The sequence below is a fragment of the Arvicola amphibius genome, chromosome 17 (assembly GCF_903992535.2).
Source record: "Arvicola amphibius chromosome 17, mArvAmp1.2, whole genome shotgun sequence".
Classification (NCBI taxonomy): Eukaryota; Metazoa; Chordata; class Mammalia; order Rodentia; family Cricetidae; genus Arvicola; species Arvicola amphibius.
This window is the reverse complement of record NC_052063.2, coordinates 41,684,110-41,706,619: the sequence shown is the minus strand read 5'-3', so window position 1 is coordinate 41,706,619 and position 22,510 is coordinate 41,684,110. Positions and strand designations below refer to the sequence as shown.

Genomic DNA, 22,510 nt, shown 5'->3' with positions numbered 1-22,510 from the left:
GACCTAGGGAAAATGACCTGCTACTCACGGTCTACCTTCCAATCGAATGCATCTCTTATTGTTTAATGATGTGGGAGAGTCTTCTGTTTGAGTTGATTTCATTGGCTAATAAAGAAACTGCCTGGCCCATTTGATAGACCGCCCCTTAGGTGGGTGGAGTAGACAGAACAGGAAGAGGAAGTGAGGTAGAAGGATCAGTCAGATGCTACACCTCTCCTAAGTTAGACAGACCGCCGTGCCTCTCCTCAGAGAGATGCCAGACGCGATGAAGCTCCAGCCCAAGATGGACGTAAGCTAGAATCTACCTGGTAAGGCACCACTTTGTGGTGCTACACAGATTATTAGATATGGGTTAGTCAAGATGTGAGTAAGAGGCTGAAAATAATGGGCCAGGCAGTATTTAAAAGAATACAATTTGTGTGTTGTTATTTCGGGTTTTAAGCTAGCCGTGCAGGAGCCAGGGCAGCAGGAACGCAGCCCGTCTGCTCTTCACTACAGAATGGCGCCCAACGTGGGGCGCGGGAAGGCGGCCTGCAGCTCCACATTACAGAATGGCGCCCAACGTGGATAACTGAATCCACAGAAAGCCTGAGAGAGCTTGGGAAAGAATAGAGTAAAGCATGTTTTCTTGATAGCAACAATTTCTTGGGTCTGGCTCTGCTTGCAAGAGGCAAGGAAGCGCTCTCATCTAAGAGAGGCTTCCTGACTCAGCTTTAGCTATAAAACTCTAGCTTTTTTAAGAGGTCCTGCTACGAAACACTTACATAGTCTTGATGAAAATTAACTGCATGCTTTTCGGTTTTCAGCTGTAGCAGGAAAAAAGTTGTGCTGTTTTAAAATGTTGGCTTTCTGGGCCGTCCTGCTAGGGCAAACTCTGACTCTTTCAAGCAGGCGGTCCTGACTATGGAACTTTTGACTGTTGTTTAACACTGTTGCAGCTTGCTCGCTGGCAAGTACCTTGAAACGCCACAGAGTTGTGTGACTTCAAGGTGTGGCAGGACACACCTTTAATCCGAATGCCTGGGAGGCAGAGACAGACAGATCTCTGTGAGTTCAAGGTGTGGTAGCATACACCTTTAATCCCAGCACTGGGGAGGCAGAGACAGACGGATTTCTGAGAGTTCAAGGACAGCCTGGTCTACAGAGTTATTCCAGGACAAAGATATACAGAGAACCTGTCTCAAAAAATAAACGTAAAAATAAACGAAATAGAGGTTAAAATAAAGCTGTACAAAGATGGAAAATACACAAAGAATCTTGATGCTGTATACTATTATGCTTTCTTTGAATTGTTTGAATGCTGAGGAAGGAACAAGAGCTGCTAAAAGATATTTATTTACAAATGCTGCTAAACTATTCCAGAAGAGATATTTTGAAAATACCTTGACTTTACAATTTGGATCTAAGGACATGATGCTTTGGAAAGGAGTTTCTTTTATTTTTACAGAAAATGAGACCCGTTGGATTGCTTCTATCCCAATATGGTATGATAGACCACGCCCTCCTGAAAGGTTGCTGTGAACACCTTCAGAAAATTACTTCACCCAACTGATGACTGAGATGAACCTGGCACACAGGTTATACCATGAAAGATTTGATTAACAGCGTCCCCATTCAGCAGGAAGCAGTTTGGAGAGAAATAACTGCGCCCATGTTCCCAAATATTGTTTATAAATGTTCTTTTACATTTAAAGGGGGATATGATATATATATGAATAATTTGCATTGGTATGGATTTTAAGGTCAATTTTGTTATATGTATATGTATTTTTGATACTGATTAAGGTATTGTGATTGTGTAGTTCATTTTAAAAATGTAATGTATAGTTAAGAAATATAGGTTGTTAATGGATAATCATCGATAATAGTAAAGCTTATAGTCATGTTAGTTAGATTTTCTAGATATATAGAGATATATTTCAGTTAGATAGACATTCTTCATATCTTTCAAAGACTACAGAATATTCCACTTAAATGTTTTAATAACTTAAGGCTTTTCATGACAATGAGACACGTCTGCTCCTGGCAGCACCAATCTACTTCAAGAAGATGATGGGCATCGAAGAGGATCCTTATGGAGTTTGGTAGCAATTTGGGCAAGAAACTGCTCTTGCCTGGACTGTTGCAGAAACTGGACACAAAGAACCCACAGAGAGAGGACTGTTGAACTTGCCTAAAGGTGAGATGATTCTTTGGGGTTCCTGACTCATGAAAGAGTCTGCGAGACATTCTGCAGGACACAGCAGATACTGACTGAACTGCCTTTGAAATTTCCTGTTTCATGGAAACGTCTGCTGGAAACTATGGGCCTGTAGGCCGAAGATGGATGCCCCAACGGTACAGAGGAACTTTGGGTGACTGTCCAAGCAGCGAGATGTCTCTGTGATTTCTAGAGTTTTGGAAGTAGCTTACCTCTTGTTCACCTAGGCAATATTATATCCTTCTGGAGTCTTTGATGGAGTTGAAGAATGGATAGATAGTTATAGTTTTCCTTAGTTATGATAAAAGATAAAGTAGATATAAATATTGTAACTATAATTCTTGCTTGATAACTGTTTTGTTATATGTAATTTTGCTATGTTAAAGTTAAAGCCTTCTTTTTATTGTTTAAACAGAAAAAGGGGAAATGATGTGGGAGAGTCTTCTGTTTGAGTTGATTTCATTGGCTAATAAAGAAACTGCCTGGCCCATTTGATAGACCGCCCCTTAGGTGGGTGGAGTAGACAGAACAGGAAGAGGAAGTGAGGTAGAAGGATCAGTCAGATGCTACACCTCTCCTAAGTTAGACAGACCGCCGTGCCTCTCCTCAGAGAGATGCCAGACGCGATGAAGCTCCAGCCCAAGATGGACGTAAGCTAGAATCTACCTGGTAAGGCACCACTTTGTGGTGCTACACAGATTATTAGATATGGGTTAGTCAAGATGTGAGTAAGAGGCTGAAAATAATGGGCCAGGCAGTATTTAAAAGAATACAATTTGTGTGTTGTTATTTCGGGTTTTAAGCTAGCCGTGCAGGAGCCAGGGCAGCAGGAACGCAGCCCGTCTGCTCTTCACTACAGTTTAAAACTTATTCTCTATTATACTTGCTTTTTATGTTTCTGTATAAATAGTACATTATTATGGAATGCTGAATTTCACAATATTCTTTGACAGCCACAGAATTCGAATGACTATAGGTTAGATGTAAAAGGACTTTAAGAAGTTTAAAAAATGCAACCATAAAAACTCACTCGAGTATAAGCTAGTGGTATATATCCATTATCATTCATGAATACATATCTGTGACTAATATGTATTATTATATATACATGGCCTCTATTTGTAGAGAATTCCTGCTGTTTTGAATTTTAAAGTGAACGTACTTTAACTGTAAGAGAAATTATACATTGATTTGTAGCAAATAAGATAGTTTTAAGTTAGAGCATACTAGTGTAGACCCATGTACTAAATTCATCTATAAATTTCCTTATGTGACTCTGCTTTTAAAGTTCACAAAAGGCCGGGTGGTGGTAGTACACGCCTTTAATCCCAGAGCTTGGGTGGCAGAGACAGGCGGGTCTCAGTGAGTTCCAGGTCAGCCTGGTCTACAGAGTGAGTTTCAGGATAGCCAGGACTACCCAGAGGAACCCTGTCTCAAAAAACAACAAAACAAAACAAAAGTTCACAAAAATACTCTTTAATAATGTTTTGGAAAAAATGAATCTAATATATAAAAATTTTGATCTGCATACTTGTTCACATGTCTTTTGTACATGGATATGAATTTAGTTACAATAAATTAGCCTAGTTGGGGTGTTAGTCTTTTTCATGGTCAGGGTAAATAATGGCTTTGTCACCAGAAGTGCAAGCGTATATGTGTGAAGGTAGGCAGATGTAACTTCCACTTATTATATTCCACAATAACTTCAATACCTAGACAAGGCCTTGTTGTGGAAAACAAGTGGAGGAAGGTTATGAACTCACTAGCCCAGTATAAACCGAAACACTCGAGCACACACTTACAGTGGAACTTTCTTTGTTGTGCAGCAATCTTGCAGGCAACAAGACTCCCCAGAAACATCCTTCTACCAAACTAGAGGAAAGAAAAGTTGCCGTGGAAGAGCAGTCCCCCAAAAATACCACTGGGAAGCTGGTTCTGCCAGAGGCGGCCACCTTGCCCGTCAGGAGGAAGCTGGCTTGGGATGAGGAGAGCACCAAGGAAGACACGCAGGAGCAGCCTACGCGAGACGGGGAGGAGGAAAGGGGGAAAGACAAGCAGATCTATGTGGGCGAGCAGGAGAAACTGGACACACAGGACAAGTCTAACGCAGACAGAAGGAAAGAAGGGTAAGACCCAAACTTCTCAACATAACGAACATTCTAGCACATGACTGATGTGTGTTTGCTTTGTCACCTGCAGCTGTGTGAATAATAGAGAGCAGGGTTTGTCTTTGACGCAGTGAAGTAGGCCCTGCCACGTGGTATGTGCTGTGTGGTGGCTCCCACTGGTGCTCATGGAGCACGGAAGCAGTGGGGCTCCTTCAGGAGGACATAGATGTCCTCAGTGACACCCTGGTGGGGAACTTGCCAGATTTGTAATGTGTCTGGAAGGATGGCTTCGTGGATCAAGCTGGCGTTTACTAATTTCTGTTGGTTCTGTCAAGAAGGGGAGGCTACTGGTTTGTAGTGTTTTAAAGTGGTTTCTGAAAATCACTAATAACAGAGGTTGTCTATGTAGACTGCTTGGGGGCGCTCTTGGCTCTGGCTAACGGTCTGTCTTGGCTGTAGTCAAACCCTTTGTTCAGTCCTGGGTGTTGCAGGAATGTGGAACTTGGTGCTGACTAAAGGGAAGACAACTTAGCCATGGATTGCTGACTTACAGTGATCACCCCTCCTTTCTAGTACTCGTCCCTTTAACTACAAATGGATTAAGAATTTTTAAAAAAATTGTTTTTAGGGCAGGGGCTTCCCTGAATACTTGAGGCTGGCTTGGAACTCATGACTCTCCCATGCCCTCCTCCCAACACTGGGATTATAGGAGACGTCCTTTAGACAGCTTACGTTTTATTACTATGCTACATAACTGATGACATAGTTTTGATTGTAGTTTTCTGAAGAGAGGCTTCCTAATAGAGTGTTTCACCTTTTAGGTCGGAGTCATCTTCTTTTTCCTCAGGAAAGGGGGGAAGGCTTCCCACTCCGAAACTGAGAGAACTCGGCATCCAGCGGACCCACCATGACCTCACGACTCCGGCTGTTGGTAACGGTCAAACCCTGCCATCCATAGTCTGCCTGTTTGGAATGTAGCTTAGTGTGGTTGACACTTGGTTTCTGTGGGATTTTCCAGGTGGGGCGGTCTTAGTGTCACCATCTAAAGTGAAGCCTTCAGCCCCAGAGCAGAGGAAGAGAGCGTCCTCCCAGGATGGCGTAGATGCTCCGAAGAAAGACCTTCCTAAGGTAGACACTTGTGTTTCAGAGGAAAGCCTCTCTTCTTGGGTTCACATGGTCTCTTGTAATAGGTGACATCTAGACTGAGACCTCAGAAAATCCTACTGAATGTAGAAATGTTACTGTTAACCTTAGGGCAAGGCAGAGGCGCTGGGATTTATTGACTGATTTATTTGGTCTTGACATTGTACTGCTCTCACATATTCTTAGTGATGACTCTTGGGGAAGGAAGAGAAAAATGCGATCTGTCGTCAGGTAGTTGTGTTCCGATCATGCTTCAGGCACTGCTGAGCCCTGGAGATAAAAACTAGACAGAATCCCAGGGCTCATTGAGGTTACTGTCCAGTGGAGGGCGGGACCATGGTCACGAGAGTGAACGTAAAGCACAGGGATAGGCGTCCGTGATTTGAGAGGAACAGGCAGGGGAATGAGCAGGAAGTGGTCCAGGAGGTCCTTACCGAGAGGGAGGTGCTGAAGCAGAATCTGAGGAAGGAAGACTGACCCTGAGCGTGTCTGAGACGACGTCACAGACGACAGAAATGAAAAGTCTGTGGTCAGAGGACACCTCTTGTCGCCCTGGAGCGCAGAATCGTGGGGTCATGCACCCTGAGACAGAAAGCTGCGCCAGGTTGTGCAGGGCTTTGTGGGTCACAGGAAAGGCGCCCATGTTGTTTTCAGTGACATGATGTTGGGTGGCAGAGGAGGGGCACGCTCTCCCTTCCAGAGAGGATGGACGCAGGGACCGGGCACGCGTGAGAAGCAGCCCGTCACCAGACTCAGGAAGACACGATGGTGACTGGAGTGTGGTGGGGACCAGATCTGGATCTGCCCTGAAGATGTCTGCCAAGAGTCACGGAAAACTGGGGTACGGCATGGGAGGAAGAGAAGAATCAAGGATGACTGAGAAGTGCACGGCCTGAGCTGGAGGAGCGGAGTTGCTTTTTAAACTGAGATAGGAAAGATGGATAGGAAAAGATTTGTCAGAAAATAGCAGGAGTTCTCTTTAGGATGTATAAGATTTGAGAAGTGTATGAGCTGTATGAACAGACATGCTGATGGTAGCTGACTATGTTTTTGAAAAGTGGGCTAAGGAAAGATACTGGATGCTCTGTGTTTCACACACATGCACATGTATATTTACATGCATATCCATATACACGCATATGTATATACACACACATATACACACATGTACACTAACAAACACATACACATGTACATAAGCATATATACAAACGCACACATACACATGCACATATATATACACACAACAGATATATACGTATATAATATGCATGCATATATGTTGTGTATAACACGTATGTTTTATATGTGTGTTATAAATATCTATATATTTTACAGGTATTTAAAGACTTAGGTGATCAAGGGGACAGGTATCGACAGTGAAGAGTAGGTGTAGACATGTCTGAGAAGTAGAGAAGTAACCAGGGGAAAGCAAACTACCAGTGAGAAGGTGATAGTCAGCAGTGTCCTGGAGGTCACAGGAAAGGAGCGTGAAGAGGGCTGGGCTGTAGCTTGGAGGCAGAGGATGTGTCCAGCATGCACAGGTCCTGATTCAGTCTCTAGAACTGCTAATGAGTGAGAGTTTGTCCTGGCCTGGAGAGATGGCTCCGTGACCGAACTGCTTGCTGTCCCCAACACCCGCATCAAGTGCCTGGCAACAGCTGGGAACACCATGCCCTGGGGATCCAGTGCTGGCATCTGGCCTCTGCATTCACAAGTACACCCAAATGTGTATGCGGGCACACACAAATAAAAGTAAGAAAAACGAGAGTTAGTGCAGCTAAGTCAGGATGAGACTTAGAAGTAAATTAGAATCTTATAAAAGCCTAAATGCAAGAGATTAAATAGAAAAGAAAGGGCAGAGTTAGAAAAAAACCACTACAGGTCTGTCTATCTATCTATCTATCTATCTATCTATCTATCTATCTATCTATCTATCTATCATCTATCTATCTATCTATCTATCATCTATGTATCTATGTATCTATGTATCTATCTATTTATCTTTCTATCATCGATGTATCTATGTATCTATGATATCTATCTACCATCTACCATCTCTCTCTATCTATCTATCTATCTATCTATCTATCTATCTATCTATCTATCTATCTATCATCATCTATGTATGTATGTATATATCTGTTATCTGTCTGTCTATATTTGGTAGTTGCAGGAGTTGATCCCGGGGCTGTGGGTATGATTAGCAGATGCTGTACCGTTGACTACATTCCCAGCCTCCAGACACAATTCTTTCCAGTGCTGTCTCCAAGAAAGCAAAGAAGGAGCAGTGGGCATACAGTGACTCCAAAATGGGAAAGGCAACAGAGTGCTCACCCATGCCTCACCTATGGGGGGAGGGCAAAATTATTGTAAAGTTGTTGAGTAGAAGAAAGGTTTTAGGTGCCTGGAGAGCAGCCGGGAGGTGTCAGGCACACCCCAGCCCCTTTGCTGTTACAGGGGGAGTAGCAGCCGGGCGGAGAGCCAGTGAGCACAAAAAGCTGTGAGGGGGAGCATTGAGAAAGAAAGTCTTCTGAACATGTCTTGGGGGTATGGGGAAAATATCCTTGCTGAGAATGAGTTTGAGAAAGAGCCAGTTGATCTTTTAGACCAAGGAGAGGAGGCATTAAAGTGTCAAGTCAGGGAGAGTGAGAGAGGGAGCCAGGAAAACTGTGTGGCGCAGGGCACTGTTAGGGCCGTTTGGGCTAGTGGTCACACATTCAATGGAAAACAATGTGCATTGCTTGTGTCTTTTCTCCTGATGTGTTTTGTTACAGCGATGTAGTGAGTTGGTTTAACTGGACTTGTGATATGTTTTGCCAAGAGCAGGACAGAATGAGAAAGGAGCTAAGATAATTGCGATGGCGGTGATTGACTGTGGGAGTCAGTAGGCTAGCGAGGAACACTGCTCAGAGTAGGTGGAGAAGATCGGTGGAGGGAAGGTCTTCTCAGACTGAAACTTGCCAGATTGCAGTAGCACGGGGATTAACAGGACTCGGTTAACGTTGCTCCTTGGTGGAGTTCCATCTGCACCTGTGTAAGGGCACACCCACACGTGAGAGGTAGCGAGTACGGTGAGGAACTGATAATGGAGAGGTAGTTTCCTGGGAATGTCGGGTGTCACGTAGAGTGAGCGGCTGATGTGTACTGGAAACCCTTTTGAGGAGATGCTGAAAATTGTGTGTCTTGGCTGCTGGTCAGCTCCAGAGGGCAGGGTGGAGTTTTGAGGGCGTGAGGAGAGGTCTGGGATGGAGTGGGAGCCTTCTAGATGTCACTGCTTAGCACAGACCCAGCTCATGTGTGACGTGGGTGCTGTCGGAGCGACAGACCCAGCTCATGTGTGACGTGGGTGCTGTCGGAGCGACAGACCCAGCTCATGTGTGACGTGGGTGCTGTAGGAGCGACAGACCCCAGTTCATGTGTGACGTGGGTGCTGTAGGAGCGACAGACCCAGCTCATGTGTGACGTGGGTGCTGTAGGAGCGACAGACCCAGCTCATGTGTGACGTGGGTGCTGTAGGAGCGACAGACCCAGCTCATGTGTGACGTGGGTGCTGTCAGAGCGACAGACCCCAGCTCATGTGTGACGTGGGTGCTGTCGGAGCGACAGAACCCTGGCTGTTTCCTGCTGCTCATTCACACATCGGCTCCCAGAAGAGAATGCGGCAGTAGGGATTCTCGGGGGCGCATCAAAACAAGGTGGGTTGCCATTTGTCTCAGGTGCCCTCTGTCCGCTGGAAGTCCATGCTGGCGTCCAGCTGAGGCAGCTGGGCACAGAACCTGTCTGGCTTCTGTGGAACCGAGCTGTAGGTGTATTTGCATGTACTTTTCTCATTGGTTGTGAAATTAGTTTCTTCAAGAAAGGGTAGACTAACACTATTTAACATTTTAGAGTCCGTCTCTTCTCCACAGGGCATGCAGTACGATTCATGTTTGTACCATCAACTGGATAGAAAGCTGCCATGTGAATTCCTGCCACCCACATTGCCAGGGCTGCCCGGGAAGTGGATTTGGCTCTTTTATTGCCTGGGTGGAGGAATCATGGAGCTTGGTATATACAGTGTCTTCTTGATTTCTCATAAGACCTACTGTTACATAGGAAATTACAGTCACAGCCTTGAAAATGGTTCCATTATTCAGTTATCCTTGAGGAGAACGTGATTTATATGATAGGGATTAGGAGAACATATTATAGCACAGGAATTGTTCACTACGGACCTCACATTGTATACCTTACACTGTGGGTGTATTAGGGCCGGCAGCAGCCTGAGTCCCTCACTGTCTGAGTGTTAATGGATTGAGTCTTAAGAGTGACTTAAGAGCAAGGCCATTGTGTTCACTTAGGGATTGGAATTAGTGTCATGGCTCCCTCCTGGATGAGTAGAATTTGACTTTAGTTGATTTGTCCTGTGGTTTTAAGAACCACAGGCTCACAAAGCTTGACAGTTTTCATGGTTTTGGTTTGTTCATTAAGAAACATTTTCTTGCTTATTTTATTCTTTTTTATTTTTATTTTTTTGAGACAAGGTTTTGCTACATAGACCAGGCTGGTCTTGAACTCACTATGTATAATGACTCTTACTAGGGTGACAGAATATCTAATCCATTTCCTCCTTTTTTAAAAATTAAGTTTTAAATTTGTATTTTTTATGTCTATGGTTGTTTTCACTGCATGTATGTCTGTATGCTGTGGGCATGCCTAGTGCCCCTAGGGTCCAGAAGAAGGCATTAGGTCTCCCTCTTACTGGAGTTACAGTTGGCTGTGAACCTCCATGGGGTACTGGGAATAGAACCAGGGTTCTCTGCAAGAGCAGCCAGTGCCTTTAACTGCTGAGCCAACTCTCCAGCCCCCATTTCCTGTTTCTTTAGCACACACCGACAGTCCTGCCTCAGCCTCCTGAGTGAGTTTTGGGGATTATAGGTGTGCATCACCTTTGCCTCCGGTCTTACAGATGGTGTTAGGAAGCCGGTGTGCAGCAGCTTGGTTTGTCTGCACGTGCTGGATGCCGTGGCTCTGACGGTAACAGTAGGCCTTGGAGAACCTACAGCCTTGGGAGGAACTCACATCAATCAGTTAGACAAAACTGTAAAATCAAAAACTAGCAAGTCTTCCAAGCTGGATTATCTCATGCTTTTCCCTAAGGGATTAGCCCAGTTGTGAAAGTTGAGGACTTCTTGGGGCCGGGGATATAGCTCTGTGGCCGGGCTCTTGCTTAGCACAGGGAAATTTCTTTGAAGTTAAGGGTGTTCTTAGAAGTCATAATTCTCCTGCATCGGATCTCTAACCTGGTTAAAAGGATGGAAGAGAGGAGCATGGCATATGGCTTGTACAAAATTCCCAGGCAGGAAAGAGCACCTTTCTGTTGTGCTTGGGAAGCAGCCCTCCAGGTTCCCTGCCAGCAGCGCTCTGCTCAGTCAGCCTGGCCCAAGGGTACGCACTCCACGCACAACCCACCCCTCAGAGGGCACTTGCAGATAATTGACAGCACTTCTTCCTGCTGGCCCAGGGTGTGGCAAGGATCATGGCATATCTCAACCTAGCAAAGATAGTAGTGAGACTTTCTTGTTATCTCAGAAGTGTGAGGGGCCACTATCTAGGTAGGTGTTCTACCACTGAGGGGCATACTTTGCCTTGAAATAGTTCCAGTGTGGTTTGAGTGTCTACAGTGGAAGGAAAGGCCAATGTCCAAAAAGGAGACACTGGTATCGGGGACCATTGCAGGGCGCACAGGTAGACGTGGGGACACTGGGGCACTGTCAGGGAAGGGTGTCATGTCATATTCGAATGGGTCGGATAGTGGGGGAGGAAACTGTGAGTCTGTCCAACAGGACTGTTTTCTGTCTGTCCAGCAGGACTGAGGGGAGGGTGGATATTGAGTTAAAACTTATAAGCCTATTTTGGAGAGGAACATAGGGATTTTATCTTCGTCTACTTCTTTTCATTCTTAATGGCTCCTACTGTGTGCCACGCACTGTCCTAACATCTGGGGACACAACTTCCTGACTTTGTGGGACTTCCCTTTTCACTGAAAGAAATAGGCAAAGGATCTTTCTAAGGAAATGGTTTCAGGTAGGAAGAAGTGCTGTGAATTAAACTCGGTGACCTCCGAGGGATGGGCGAGGCTTTGTGGTTGGGGGCGATTGGGTGGGTGCATGGGGTGGGTGCGACCCGACTAAGGGGGAGGTGTTGGCAGGGAACCTGGTGGGGTGTACCAAGGCAGAACACAAGGTGTAGTCTTGTTCTCTCCCGGGCTGAGTTGTTCAGTTTCTTCTGTTTTTATTCACATTGTTAATTACATGTAAATAGCATAATGTGCTCTATTCTGGTATTCTTACACACGTGCCATGCGCTTTTATTATACGTGCTCCTCGCTGCCTCCGCTTCTTCACCTCTATTCCCACTAATCCCCTCCTCCCATCGAATCCTCCTTTCTTCTCTCCTTCCTTCCCTTTCTCTTACCACCACCCCTGTGTTTGTTTTTATTTTTGGTGTGACCCCCCCACACACACACACTGGTTAGCATTTCTTACAGTTTCACAAGAGCACAGGCTGCCCACCATTAGTCACTCTGCTCACAAACAGTCTCTCCCTTCCCAGAGATCATAGCTGCCTAAGGACACTCCAGGAGAGGGAGCCCCTCCCTACAGCCGCCATCTTGTACCCTATGAGTTTTAGAGTGGAAGTGGGAGGCGGGCCTAGAGGGAAGAGAGGTAAGAAGTGAGGTGACAGGGTGGGTAGGGGGGCATTTGGATGTTTGTCCTGTAGGCACTGGGGAGCCCTGGAGAGCTGTAGTGGATCTCACTCACAGGGTAAATCAAGTCACTGGCTGCTGTGGGGAGAGTGGGAACAGTGGGCCAGTGCAGAGGCCCGAGGCTCACAAACACATCAGTGGGTCTCGTGAAGCCCAGGGCTGCCGTCAGTTAGAGTGTTTTGTAGCTTTCATTCAGCTCCTTTTAGCAGTGGTAAAACCAAGGTGACAGAGTCGTGAGCCACAGAGGAAGGAAAGACTGCGCCTTTAGTGTGACTTGGAACTCCCTAAGTGTACGGAGAAAGGGGAGGTCAGTGGGAGATCTGTCGTCTTCTACTCGGGAGGAAGCCATCCACTCTGCAGTCACGGAAAAACGATACCTTGGGTTGGAACTGCATAAATGTCCCATGCATGGGCTCAGATGAGGGGAGGAGGAGCGCTCAGGGGATGACTAGGCCTGTGCCTGTGTTTGCGATCTGTGGAACTCAGGCTTAAGCTGTGCTGTCACTGTGGAAATCCGGTCACAGTAAGAAAAGGATTGCTTCCGTGCCCACTCTCTGAGGTCATCAGTGTTGAGCTCTGAGGGACTTAGTTATAGTGTATAAATACTTGGTATCCTACAGGCAAGGTTTTATAACTTTTTTTTTGTTTTTTTATGTGCCAGTTTTGTTTCAGATTGTATACATCTTTTTCTTATTACTTTTTTTCTTACTTAGCTGTACTGTAAACATATTTTTGCACCATTAGGCATCATTTATTTTAATCTATAATTAAAAATTCTAGAGCCAGATACTATTATCCAGATATAGTTTTCAGATGTATATCATTTCATTTTTATTTATAATTAATATAAAGAAATCCATCTTTCAGCTACATTTTGGTTTAGATCACTATTATCCTCTCATGTCATTATTTCCCAAGTATTAATATAGCATTAATGCAGACACAATTGTTATTGTTTTGTTCTTTGAGACAGGGTTTCTCTGTAGCTTTGGAGCTACACAATTGTATAGTTTATGTTGTGTCTTTCTGGGCTCTCATAAAGGGTGAGCCCCAGTAAGTCTGTAGAGCGTTCCTGTCTTTCTACGTCTGTGCCATTTCTGTAATATTGTGTTTGATTAACTTTTACAGTTTGGTAAATGAACAGTTAGTACTTCAGTGCTTTTATTTTGGGATTACAAAAGTCTAGTGAGGTAGAATGTTCACTTGTCTCACATCTATCTGAATTACCAACGAATGCCTTCTTCTGCTTCGTGATGAAGCTTGCCTCTTCCTGCTTCTAAGGAGGGACAGTTGGAGCGTGATAGTAATTCACCATTGCTCTGGAGCGTGATAGTAATTCACCATTGCTCTGGAGCGTGATAGTAATTCACCATTGCTCTGGAGCGTGACAGTAATTCACCATTGCCCTGTCTTCCGCGTTTGTCTCGTCAGTGCATTTTTAATGTACATTTTGCCTTTCTATCAGCAGCTCTGTTTCTCTATGCTGGTGGTTTTGCATGTCGCCTTCTCTCCATGGGCTCTGTGTCCCTCTCCCACATCTTCTGTGACTTGTGACCATTCTGGGTTTGAACGCTGGCTCCTTTTTTTTTTTTTTTTTACTTTTGCACACACGTGTGCATCTTTTTTTAAATTTAATTTCTTTTTGTCATCTAGACAGCAAACCACCGTGCTGTGTCTCTGCTGACTTCTCCTGCTGCTGGCATCAAGACAGTTGATCCCCTACCTTTGCGGGAAGACTGGGAAGCCAAAGTTCCAGAATATCAGACAAACACCCCTGGGCAGCATTCCAGTCTGGGTTTCCTACCTTACTGGCATCCTTCCAGCAGGATCCAAGGCCATCTGCGAGACCCTCAATTTCAGCAGAATGGTGAGTATTTTAGCTTTAATTTCTTGTCTTTTAAAAATAAAAGTGTTAAATGATAGCAAAGTGCTGTAGGAGAACCGCATGCCAACAGAGTTCTGTTGTTTATCTGTTTTTCAGTTCTTTTTTTATAGTGTATAATGGCTCCCCCACTATCCCTCCCTCCCTCCCTCCCTCCCTCCCTCCCTCCCTCCCTCCCTTCCTCCCTCCCTCCCTCCCTCCGTCCCTCCCTCCCTCCTTTCAGCAAGACCTCAGGAGGTAGCCCAGGCTAATGGATTTCTGTGAACGGCAGATCTCCTTTGTGGATACCGGACTGTGCTGCTGTACGCAACTCCACATTTCAGTTTTATAAAGTAGAGGTGTCGCTCGTGTTCTTCCCAGGGCACATAGATCTGGTTTTCTCTGGTTTTGTTCGCTGTTGCTCTCTGTTTGAGCCTCCTGCAGTCTCCATTCTGGAGCTTTGGCGTGTGGTGTTTTCCTTCTGGTGGCCTCTGGGATTGTCTGTTCATACCCCATGCTGCTGTTACAGCCAGCATCCCCTAAGTAGGTGGTCCCTGTAGGCCTTTCAGCCTGGTCAGCTCTTGGCTGCTCTGCCTCTCTGCTGTCCCCGTTCTCTGGCTCTAGGGCATCTGGCCACAGCAGCACTGATAACCCCTTAGACAAATCTTTAGTCTACTCTTGGGAGACGCGGTAATCCCGCAGTGCAAGTGTAAAGGCATTTGTGATCTAGCTGTTGCATAACAAGGTTTTCAGAGTCCTGTGTGTCCCTCCTCCCACCCTCGCCTGCTTCATCCCAAACCCCATATCACTGGTGACGGACAGACAAGCGGACAGACACATGGTCTCTGCTTCTTAGTTTCTCTACTCTGCCCACTTAAGACTTAAATTATGTACTGGCCTCCTCCGACTTTCTCCAATCTCTTAGTGTGGTTGTTGTTTCCTTGTCTTTTTTCTGTGGGCTTCTGCTCTCTCTCTAAATGTGTATATTGAATTTTTCATCTCTTACTAGAGGCCTTCTGTGTTTCTTTGAAATTACACCAGTATTATCATTGAGAGGAATTTTAGGAGCTTATTCACAGTTTAGATACTTGCTAAACACATTAAAATTACCCACTGGCCCTTTGATGTAGTAGTTTCTATCAATATACAAAATTAATTGATAAGTATGGCTCTAGAACAGTGGTTTTCAACCTGTGGGTCATGAACCCTGTGGAGTCATATGACCTTTTCACAGGGGTCACATATTAGAGATCCTGCACATCAGATATTTATATCATAATTCCTAACAGCAAAATAGTAGTTACAAAGTAGCAACAAAATGATTTTTATGGTTGGGGTCAGCATGACATGAGGAACTGTATTAAGGGTCGCAGTGTTAAGAAGGTTGAGACCCACTGCTGAAGAAGCTGGGAAGTGCATGATAGAGAGGGGCAGCATCTAGTGAAGGTCTCCTTCTCCATCATCTCCTGGCAGAAAGGTGAGGGAAGGAAGGGCCGTCCCTGGTCCTGCCTTAGCTCACACTTTCTAAGGTGTCCTAATGCTATCTCAACAGCAGTTCAGTTTCACCGTGAATTTTGGAGGGGACAGATGTTGAAACAGTTGCGTTAATATGTGATGTCTGGTGGCTAAAGAATAATGTCTTCTGCCTTTTTTTCTTTAAGTGGGAAAGCCAAGGATGAACAGTTTGCAGTTACCTTCCCATGAAGCCTTTAATGACGAAGGTATTTTAATACGTAAGATCAACACCAGCTCTTTTGTAAGGCGGTTTGTAGTATATGATCTCATATTTGGCTGGCACTGCCCAGACCGCAGAGGACTCCTGTAGATATTTTTATATTAGGTCTTTGAGACCTTATTTATGATAGGGATGGAATTATTCCCAGCCTACACGGCAGTCGTGTGGGGCTGTGTGCCGAGGAGTCTCACCCCAGCAAATGTGTGCCTCCCCTCAACAGAGGCTGTGGCTCTGCCCGCTTCCATCTGTCTCTCTCAGAAATTTGGCCCGATGTTAATCCATATTTTTTTCAAATGCCTACATATTCTTATCATTTTCCATCCCAAAATATGCATAATTAATAAAAATAGACCCCCTTTCCTCCTGTGTACTCCTCTTTTTTCATCCTATCAAATTTTTTGATTTTAATAAAGGAAGGGGGAGTTTGGGATCTTGAGGTGAACGTTCACAATGACTGTTGTCCTGTCCTGAGCCCTTACTGTAATCTGTAAAGTGCCAATCAGTTCCTGAAGGTATTGACTTTGAGTTGGGAAATAAATTTGAACTTAATGCTCTTTACACTGGCAGCTAAGTATATCAGAAGTTTTTTTTCTCTTTTAGCAAGTTTGCAACTCCTTCTTCAGTGGATCTAGTTCTGCCTTTTGTCTTGTTGATGGAGAGCAGTGTTTGTAAACGTGATGTAAAATTACTCAGAATGTGGGATTTCAGTGCCTAGAGGGGGTGGGTTATTGCCAAATAATTTTTTTTCTACATTTAGTGAGACTTTCAAAAAGTGACATAATGCCATGTTAAAATATGGCATTTAAGTAAGACTTATTTTTATTCTTCTTAATAAGGTATGTGAGCATGTGCATTTGCATACAGGTACCCTTAAGGCCAGAGGCATGGCAGTCCCTTGGAACTGGAGCTGCATGTGGTCGTGAGCCACCTGATGTGGGTGCTAGGGACTGAACTCAGGACCTCTGGAAAAGCAGTGTGCGTTCTTAGCCACCGAGCCCTCTTCCGACCCCGGCAGTCTGCTTTGTTAGTCTTTTCATTACCAATAGCCATTCTTTTGAAACTAGGATAAGACATCTCAGGATGAGTTCTTTCCCAATAATACTGAAATCATAAGCTGTGTCTAGCTAATGACATCAAAGGATTTCAAGGATGTGAAAAGGTTTCTGGTCACATCGGCATGTTTCCTCTGATCACCGTAGGAAACCTCCATGAACTATATGATGAGTTAAACTCTCCATTTACCAGTTCCCTTGTTTTCGGACAGATCCAGTGTTCCTATTGATGTGATAGTTTTGATTTCTGTAACTAGTACATTATGTTCTGTGGCGATTTCCACCGGGAGTGTAATCCTGGGATTCTCTCGTTACAGATGCAGACAGACTGTCTGAGATCTCTGCCCGCTCTGCCGCTTCCAGTCTCCAGGCCTTTCAGACTCTAGCGCGAGCTCAGAAAAGAAAGGAGAATTTCTGGGGCAAAACATAAACCTGCTCTTCTTATCTTGAGATGTACCAGCATCGTCTTTCCTTCCTGCTCACTGTGTTAGGATTTTCAGAGTGTTTTATGTCCTTCTGCTACTTACAACTTACATTATTTGATTTTTAAGTAGCTCATCTTACCCAGAAAATTTTAATGCTGGTGTATCTAAATTTAACTCTTTGAGAATTCTTTCCTGCTTATCTAAATATGAAGACATGGATTATGTAGTTTTTCACACATTCTGTCTTTAATGTCAGGTGTCGGGGGTGCCTGGCAGAAGTGTGAATATCACCTGTCCAGAGAATATTCTAAAGGGATGAAATTAAGTCAAAATTAAGATCTCCCAGATTATATTCCCTCTCAGAATGGTTTTAGCATTTTTATAGCCGTAGATGTCATGAAAGGAATCTGCCATTCCTTTGACATTGACTTCAGCGTGTTTATTAGCACCTTCTCTACACAGTGTTAGGAGAATTGTACTAAATTCTGGCCGTATATATTTTTCTTATTTATGTAACAAAATTTGCTGAGAGAATATGTATATTTTTGATCCTTTTGTGTATTCTATTTGTACAATAACTGACATACATTTGAATAATGTCTAGATTTTGAGGAATTATTTGTGTAATGGAGAGTTAAAACTTTGTAGACATTTAAAAATGAAAATTAATTGTGCTTGGCTTCTCCAAAAGGTTATCATGTGGAATAAATGCCTTCTAGACGCATTCTCCCAGAATTGGTTAACCAAAGATCACACTATGTTTGCAGCTGTCAAATGCAGTGGGACAGTCTGCAGTATTTTTTTTTTTTGTACAAATACAGGATTTTAAAAGCATATTCATTAAAAACAATTTCTCATCAACTTTGTGATTCTTTTTTTTTTTTACTTCTAGGACATTTAACAGTTGTTTACAAATCAGTATAGATTTAAGTTTCTGATAAGAATGGGCTTTATAAACATGTTATACAAATCTTTAAAATAGTATGTGTAAGCTACATGTTATAGTTTGGATCTTTTGTTTTCTTTGTTTATTTATCAAGAGAGGGTCTCTCTAGTTTCTAAGGCTGGCCTCAAACTTACAATCCTCCTGGGTAAGCTTCCTTAGTGTTGAAATTACAGGCATGTGCCATCTCGCGGTTAACACCCCCCAAGTGACGTGTTTGGAAGTTCGGAGCCCATTTGATAGCACTGTTGGGAGATGATGAAGACTCCAGCAGGCCGGGCCTAGTTGAAGAATCGGCTCACTGGGCTTTGCCTTTGTATTTTGTCCCAGGCATCAGCCTTTGCCGACCCGTGCAGATCTGATGGGAGACCTGGGATTTGAAGACCTTGTAGAATGAGGCTGACTACAATGTAGAAGCAGACAATGTCAGCTTCGTGTTCTTGTATACATGGATGTAACTAACAAAGAAAGCAATGGTCCAAGGAAGGTTGTTTGAGTTCAGGAAAACATGTAAATAAACACCAGAAAGCACATACTAAATATTTACAGAACAACCCTTTCCCAGAATAGAGTGACTTAAACAGACTTGCCTGGCACACACTATAGATTATATCTGGGAAGCACGAAGCAAGGCAGAGGCCATACCCAGATCCAGGGTACACTGGGGCCAGCACCCAGCACATCCCTGTACCAGATTGGGTCCTATAGCTATGTTCCGACATCCAACAAGAATAAACCCATAAATCAAATGCAAATGTTTAACACAGTGGCATGAAATCACATCCAAGAACAAACCTGGCGACAAAATGCGCCTGAGGTAAAGACCTGCCCTTCTCCTGGAGCCTCTCACAGTTCAGCCCCAGGCATTGTTCACCGTGTGTCGTTCTTTGACCATGTTCTGACACCCAGGTGCTGGCTTTCATAGTCTGCTTCCTGGCTGCCGTGAGGTGAGTTCTTGGCTCCATCACGCCTGCACTTCCGTGATGCTGTCTTGCTGTGGGTCCAAAGCTGAGGAGTCAGTCTACCACGGGCTGTAACTGAGTCAAAACCAGTGTTTTCTCCTTTTTGTTGCAGTGGCAAAGTTGACAATAAAGTAGTGTAGATAAAATATTCAGGATTATCAATGCCCGTGGATTAGAAATAAAGTTGTGCTTGGTTTGATGAAAACTTCTTTGTAGATGAGTGGTTTACACTTAAACTGTCAGCGATCTTATGTTGTTATAAAACTGTAAAGAACTATAAGCGTGTGAATATTTGCCTCCATTCCACTGACTTCTGAAAGAACTGGTCATGAAAATTTCCTGAGCCACTAAATACAGAAGGAATAAGGACTTCTAATCTGGCACAACTTGGCTTTCAGTGCACAGATTATATCTGTGCAGGTGGTCTCTGAGGCTTGTGGGCTCTTAGGTTGAAACTCACTATTGCTGGAAGCTCAAAGGTGTTTATTTTCTTCCTCAAAGGTCGCTTCATTTTGTTGGTTAGGAAGGTTCCCAGTGGCTGAGAGCGCATGTGTAGTCAGTACAGACTAATATTTGGTTACACCAAATCAGGCTATCTGGCCTCAGTCTGTGAGCTATCAGGTTAGGGATGGGTCTCACAGGCCTAGCATGACTCTGTGATGCTTTTTGGGTCTGCAGTATATCACTAGCGCCCTCGATCTTAAAAGCTTGTTCTGCAGCCCCAGGGAGAGAAGTTTTGGAATCATCATTGCTTCAGCACTAGAGTAGGTGCTTGAAGGGCACACATTTGAATTGACTGTGTAGTCTTAATAAGAGGCCAAGAAGTTTCCTAGTACTGAGACGGAGCCATGGATGGGAATTCATTTTCAATCGATTTTATTTAGGTCTACTTTAATAAACGGATACTGTTATGTCTCGTAGAGTTTGGACAGGTAAGCACACCTGGAAGCAATGCAGCCATCAAGATGTATTTCTAACCTGTGTGGCCTGATTTTCCTTTTGTCAAGTCTGTTCCGTGGCAGGTGGCCATAAATCTTGGGTCAAGAAAAATGTTAGTCTGGTTTTCTCTTGTATTCTTGAGATCATTCATGTTTTGGTGTGAATGCTTTTTTTTTCTAATTTATTTACCTTCTGGCAAACTTTCGATTTCTTGCAGTTTGAGGCTAGACTAAATACATTTGCTATTCACATCATGAGCCCCTGTGTGGAGCTATGCTTTCCACTGTCTTCAGAAACACTCAGTGAATCCTGCCTTTATTTGTTGTTAGTATGATCTCCCTCCACCCCGAGACAGGGTCCCTCTATGTAGTCTTGGCTGGCCTGGAACTCATAGACTCGCCCCGGCCTTTGCCTTGGACTAGATACGTGGTACGATGTCTGGACTGAGTCTGAATTTGTTGAACCGTATGTGTTAGAGATACAGGATAGCCAAACTGGGTATTATATATTGGTGACTTGGCATTTTTGTCTAAAATTGGCATTGCCTGAGTCATACTTAGGAGTGAACATTTAGCTCACTGTGTAGGGTTTTTCCCCAAAGCTCACACTCCTCCCCTTGCTCCACTCCCAGCCCCACATTCACTCCAGGAGCTGGCACTCTCCCTGCTTCCCTTGTTGAGAACCCAATACAAGTACATACATGTTCATCTTGCCTCTGGTTCCCTATGGAATCTGAATTCCAAGTTAAGAACATTTGAGGAATGATTAAGAACTTGATAAATATGTTTGGTATGTTGTTAGGAAAGGTTATGTAATTTAAGCAGAATCATGTTCACTTTATAGATAAAACAAGTTTAATGACTTGGTCCAAGAGCCCATTGGCTAGTGAGTTATGTCTAGATCTTCTTACTTGAACCCCACCTACACTCCCTTCTCTGAAGCGTTCGTGCTCAAACGTAACACCTACTATGAATCAGCTACTTCTGGTTGATTCATTCAGGAGTTAACTTTTCTCTTTGTCTTCTTGGAAGGTAAAATATCTTCCTGTTTTGAGTCAAGAAAACAAGAGAATGTGGGCAGAGAATTATGAAATAGGTGGACTCAACCAGAATGGAAGGAAGTTAACACACGAAGCCAGCTGTCCTATAGAGCAGTGTCACGACTGAGCTTCTACCATGCGCCTTTGCTGTGGCTGTGTATAATTGGAGTAGACAGCACAGTTTCAAATGGTATTGAGCTTTCTGAATATTTACCAAAGGAACAAGCAGTCTAAATGGTGGCTGATCATAGAAGTGTTCATATTGGATCTGGGAATATGTTTAGCATGCTTTTACATATGCTGGGCCTTAGTCTGAAGGTATATTTAGGACCTAGTGTTTGTCAGGCTGCCATATATAACCGTTCTATTTCCCAAAAGTATTTGCAGGGAACAGCACAGTCCCAGCTATTGGACATTAGGGCTCTGCCTGTGGTGCCTCCTAGCTTGCCCCTCCAGTTGACCTTGCAGTGCAAAGCAGGCAGTGGGCGCTTCCGCTTCATGCTGATATGCTTTCGTGGCAGCACTAACCTTGACCAAAGCTAGAGACACCTTTTTCCTATGTTGAGCCCTATGTTAAGCGTAAGCACAGAAAGACCCACCCGCCACTCTAACTTTCAGAGTCGTGTTTCCTTAGTTCCATTTGGTATTTCTTTCTACTCTGGTCTCGCAAGCAAGGGGCAGCTCCCCAGTCCCAAGAGCTCTGGCAGAAGATGAAAACAAGCAGTTGTCCTCAAGGTGGCATTTTCTTTCTGCCAAGGGCTCATTCACTAGTCTAATTCATTTTATGATAGACATTTCCTTGGAAACAGTGAGAAATAAGGACTTAGGGGGACACTAAACTACCTTTGAGGTCTTGATGCCCAAAGGTATAGTGTTATTGGAGGAATTCGCATCAAGTTAAACAATGAAATGCTCAGATTACGCTGTGAAATTTCTCCATATATTCTATGTCTGATAGTAGGGTAGAGCGAGCTACAGACCCATTGTTAAGTCTCCATAAATCTGTGATAGTTGCTAAAGCACCAATAGTTTGAGACTGCCCACATCAGCAAGCCGTGTAAATCATCCTTTCTATCTCCCTACCAGAGAAGCAGTGCAGATGTCCCCAATGCATGTTCTGTCCATCACTGCCATTCCTGTGTCATTTGCCTCCAGGAAATAAGCAGCAGCTGTAATGTTTATTACACCACACACCCCTTGGCATATATAAAGAAATGCTTTAGTTTTCTTTCTTGGGTGAAATCCATCTAGAAAATACAAGTCACAGTGGCCACCAGTGGACTTCCAGAAGGACACCCATGGTAATCCTATGAACCAGCCCAGAGATGGGCCCAAGATTCTGTGTGTATAAT

At 44.1% G+C, this 22,510-nt stretch overlaps 1 protein-coding gene across 2 annotated transcripts in view; it reads left to right on the top strand.

Moving 5' to 3' along the window:
• The window catches only part of Mdm1 (Mdm1 nuclear protein), a 31,691-nt gene extending 13,692 nt beyond the window's left edge, over positions 1-17,999 (top strand). For both annotated transcript variants that reach the window (XM_038314701.1, XM_038314700.1), the window contains 6 exons: positions 4,027-4,326; positions 5,130-5,239; positions 5,327-5,436; positions 13,856-14,069; positions 15,725-15,784; positions 17,168-17,999. In XM_038314701.1, the coding sequence (XP_038170629.1) occupies positions 4,027-4,326; positions 5,130-5,239; positions 5,327-5,436; positions 13,856-14,069; positions 15,725-15,784; positions 17,168-17,280 (907 nt within the window). In that variant the 3' untranslated portion in view covers positions 17,281-17,999. The remainder of the gene's footprint in view (positions 1-4,026; positions 4,327-5,129; positions 5,240-5,326; positions 5,437-13,855; positions 14,070-15,724; positions 15,785-17,167) is intronic.
• Positions 18,000-22,510: the final 4,511 nt, after the last annotated feature.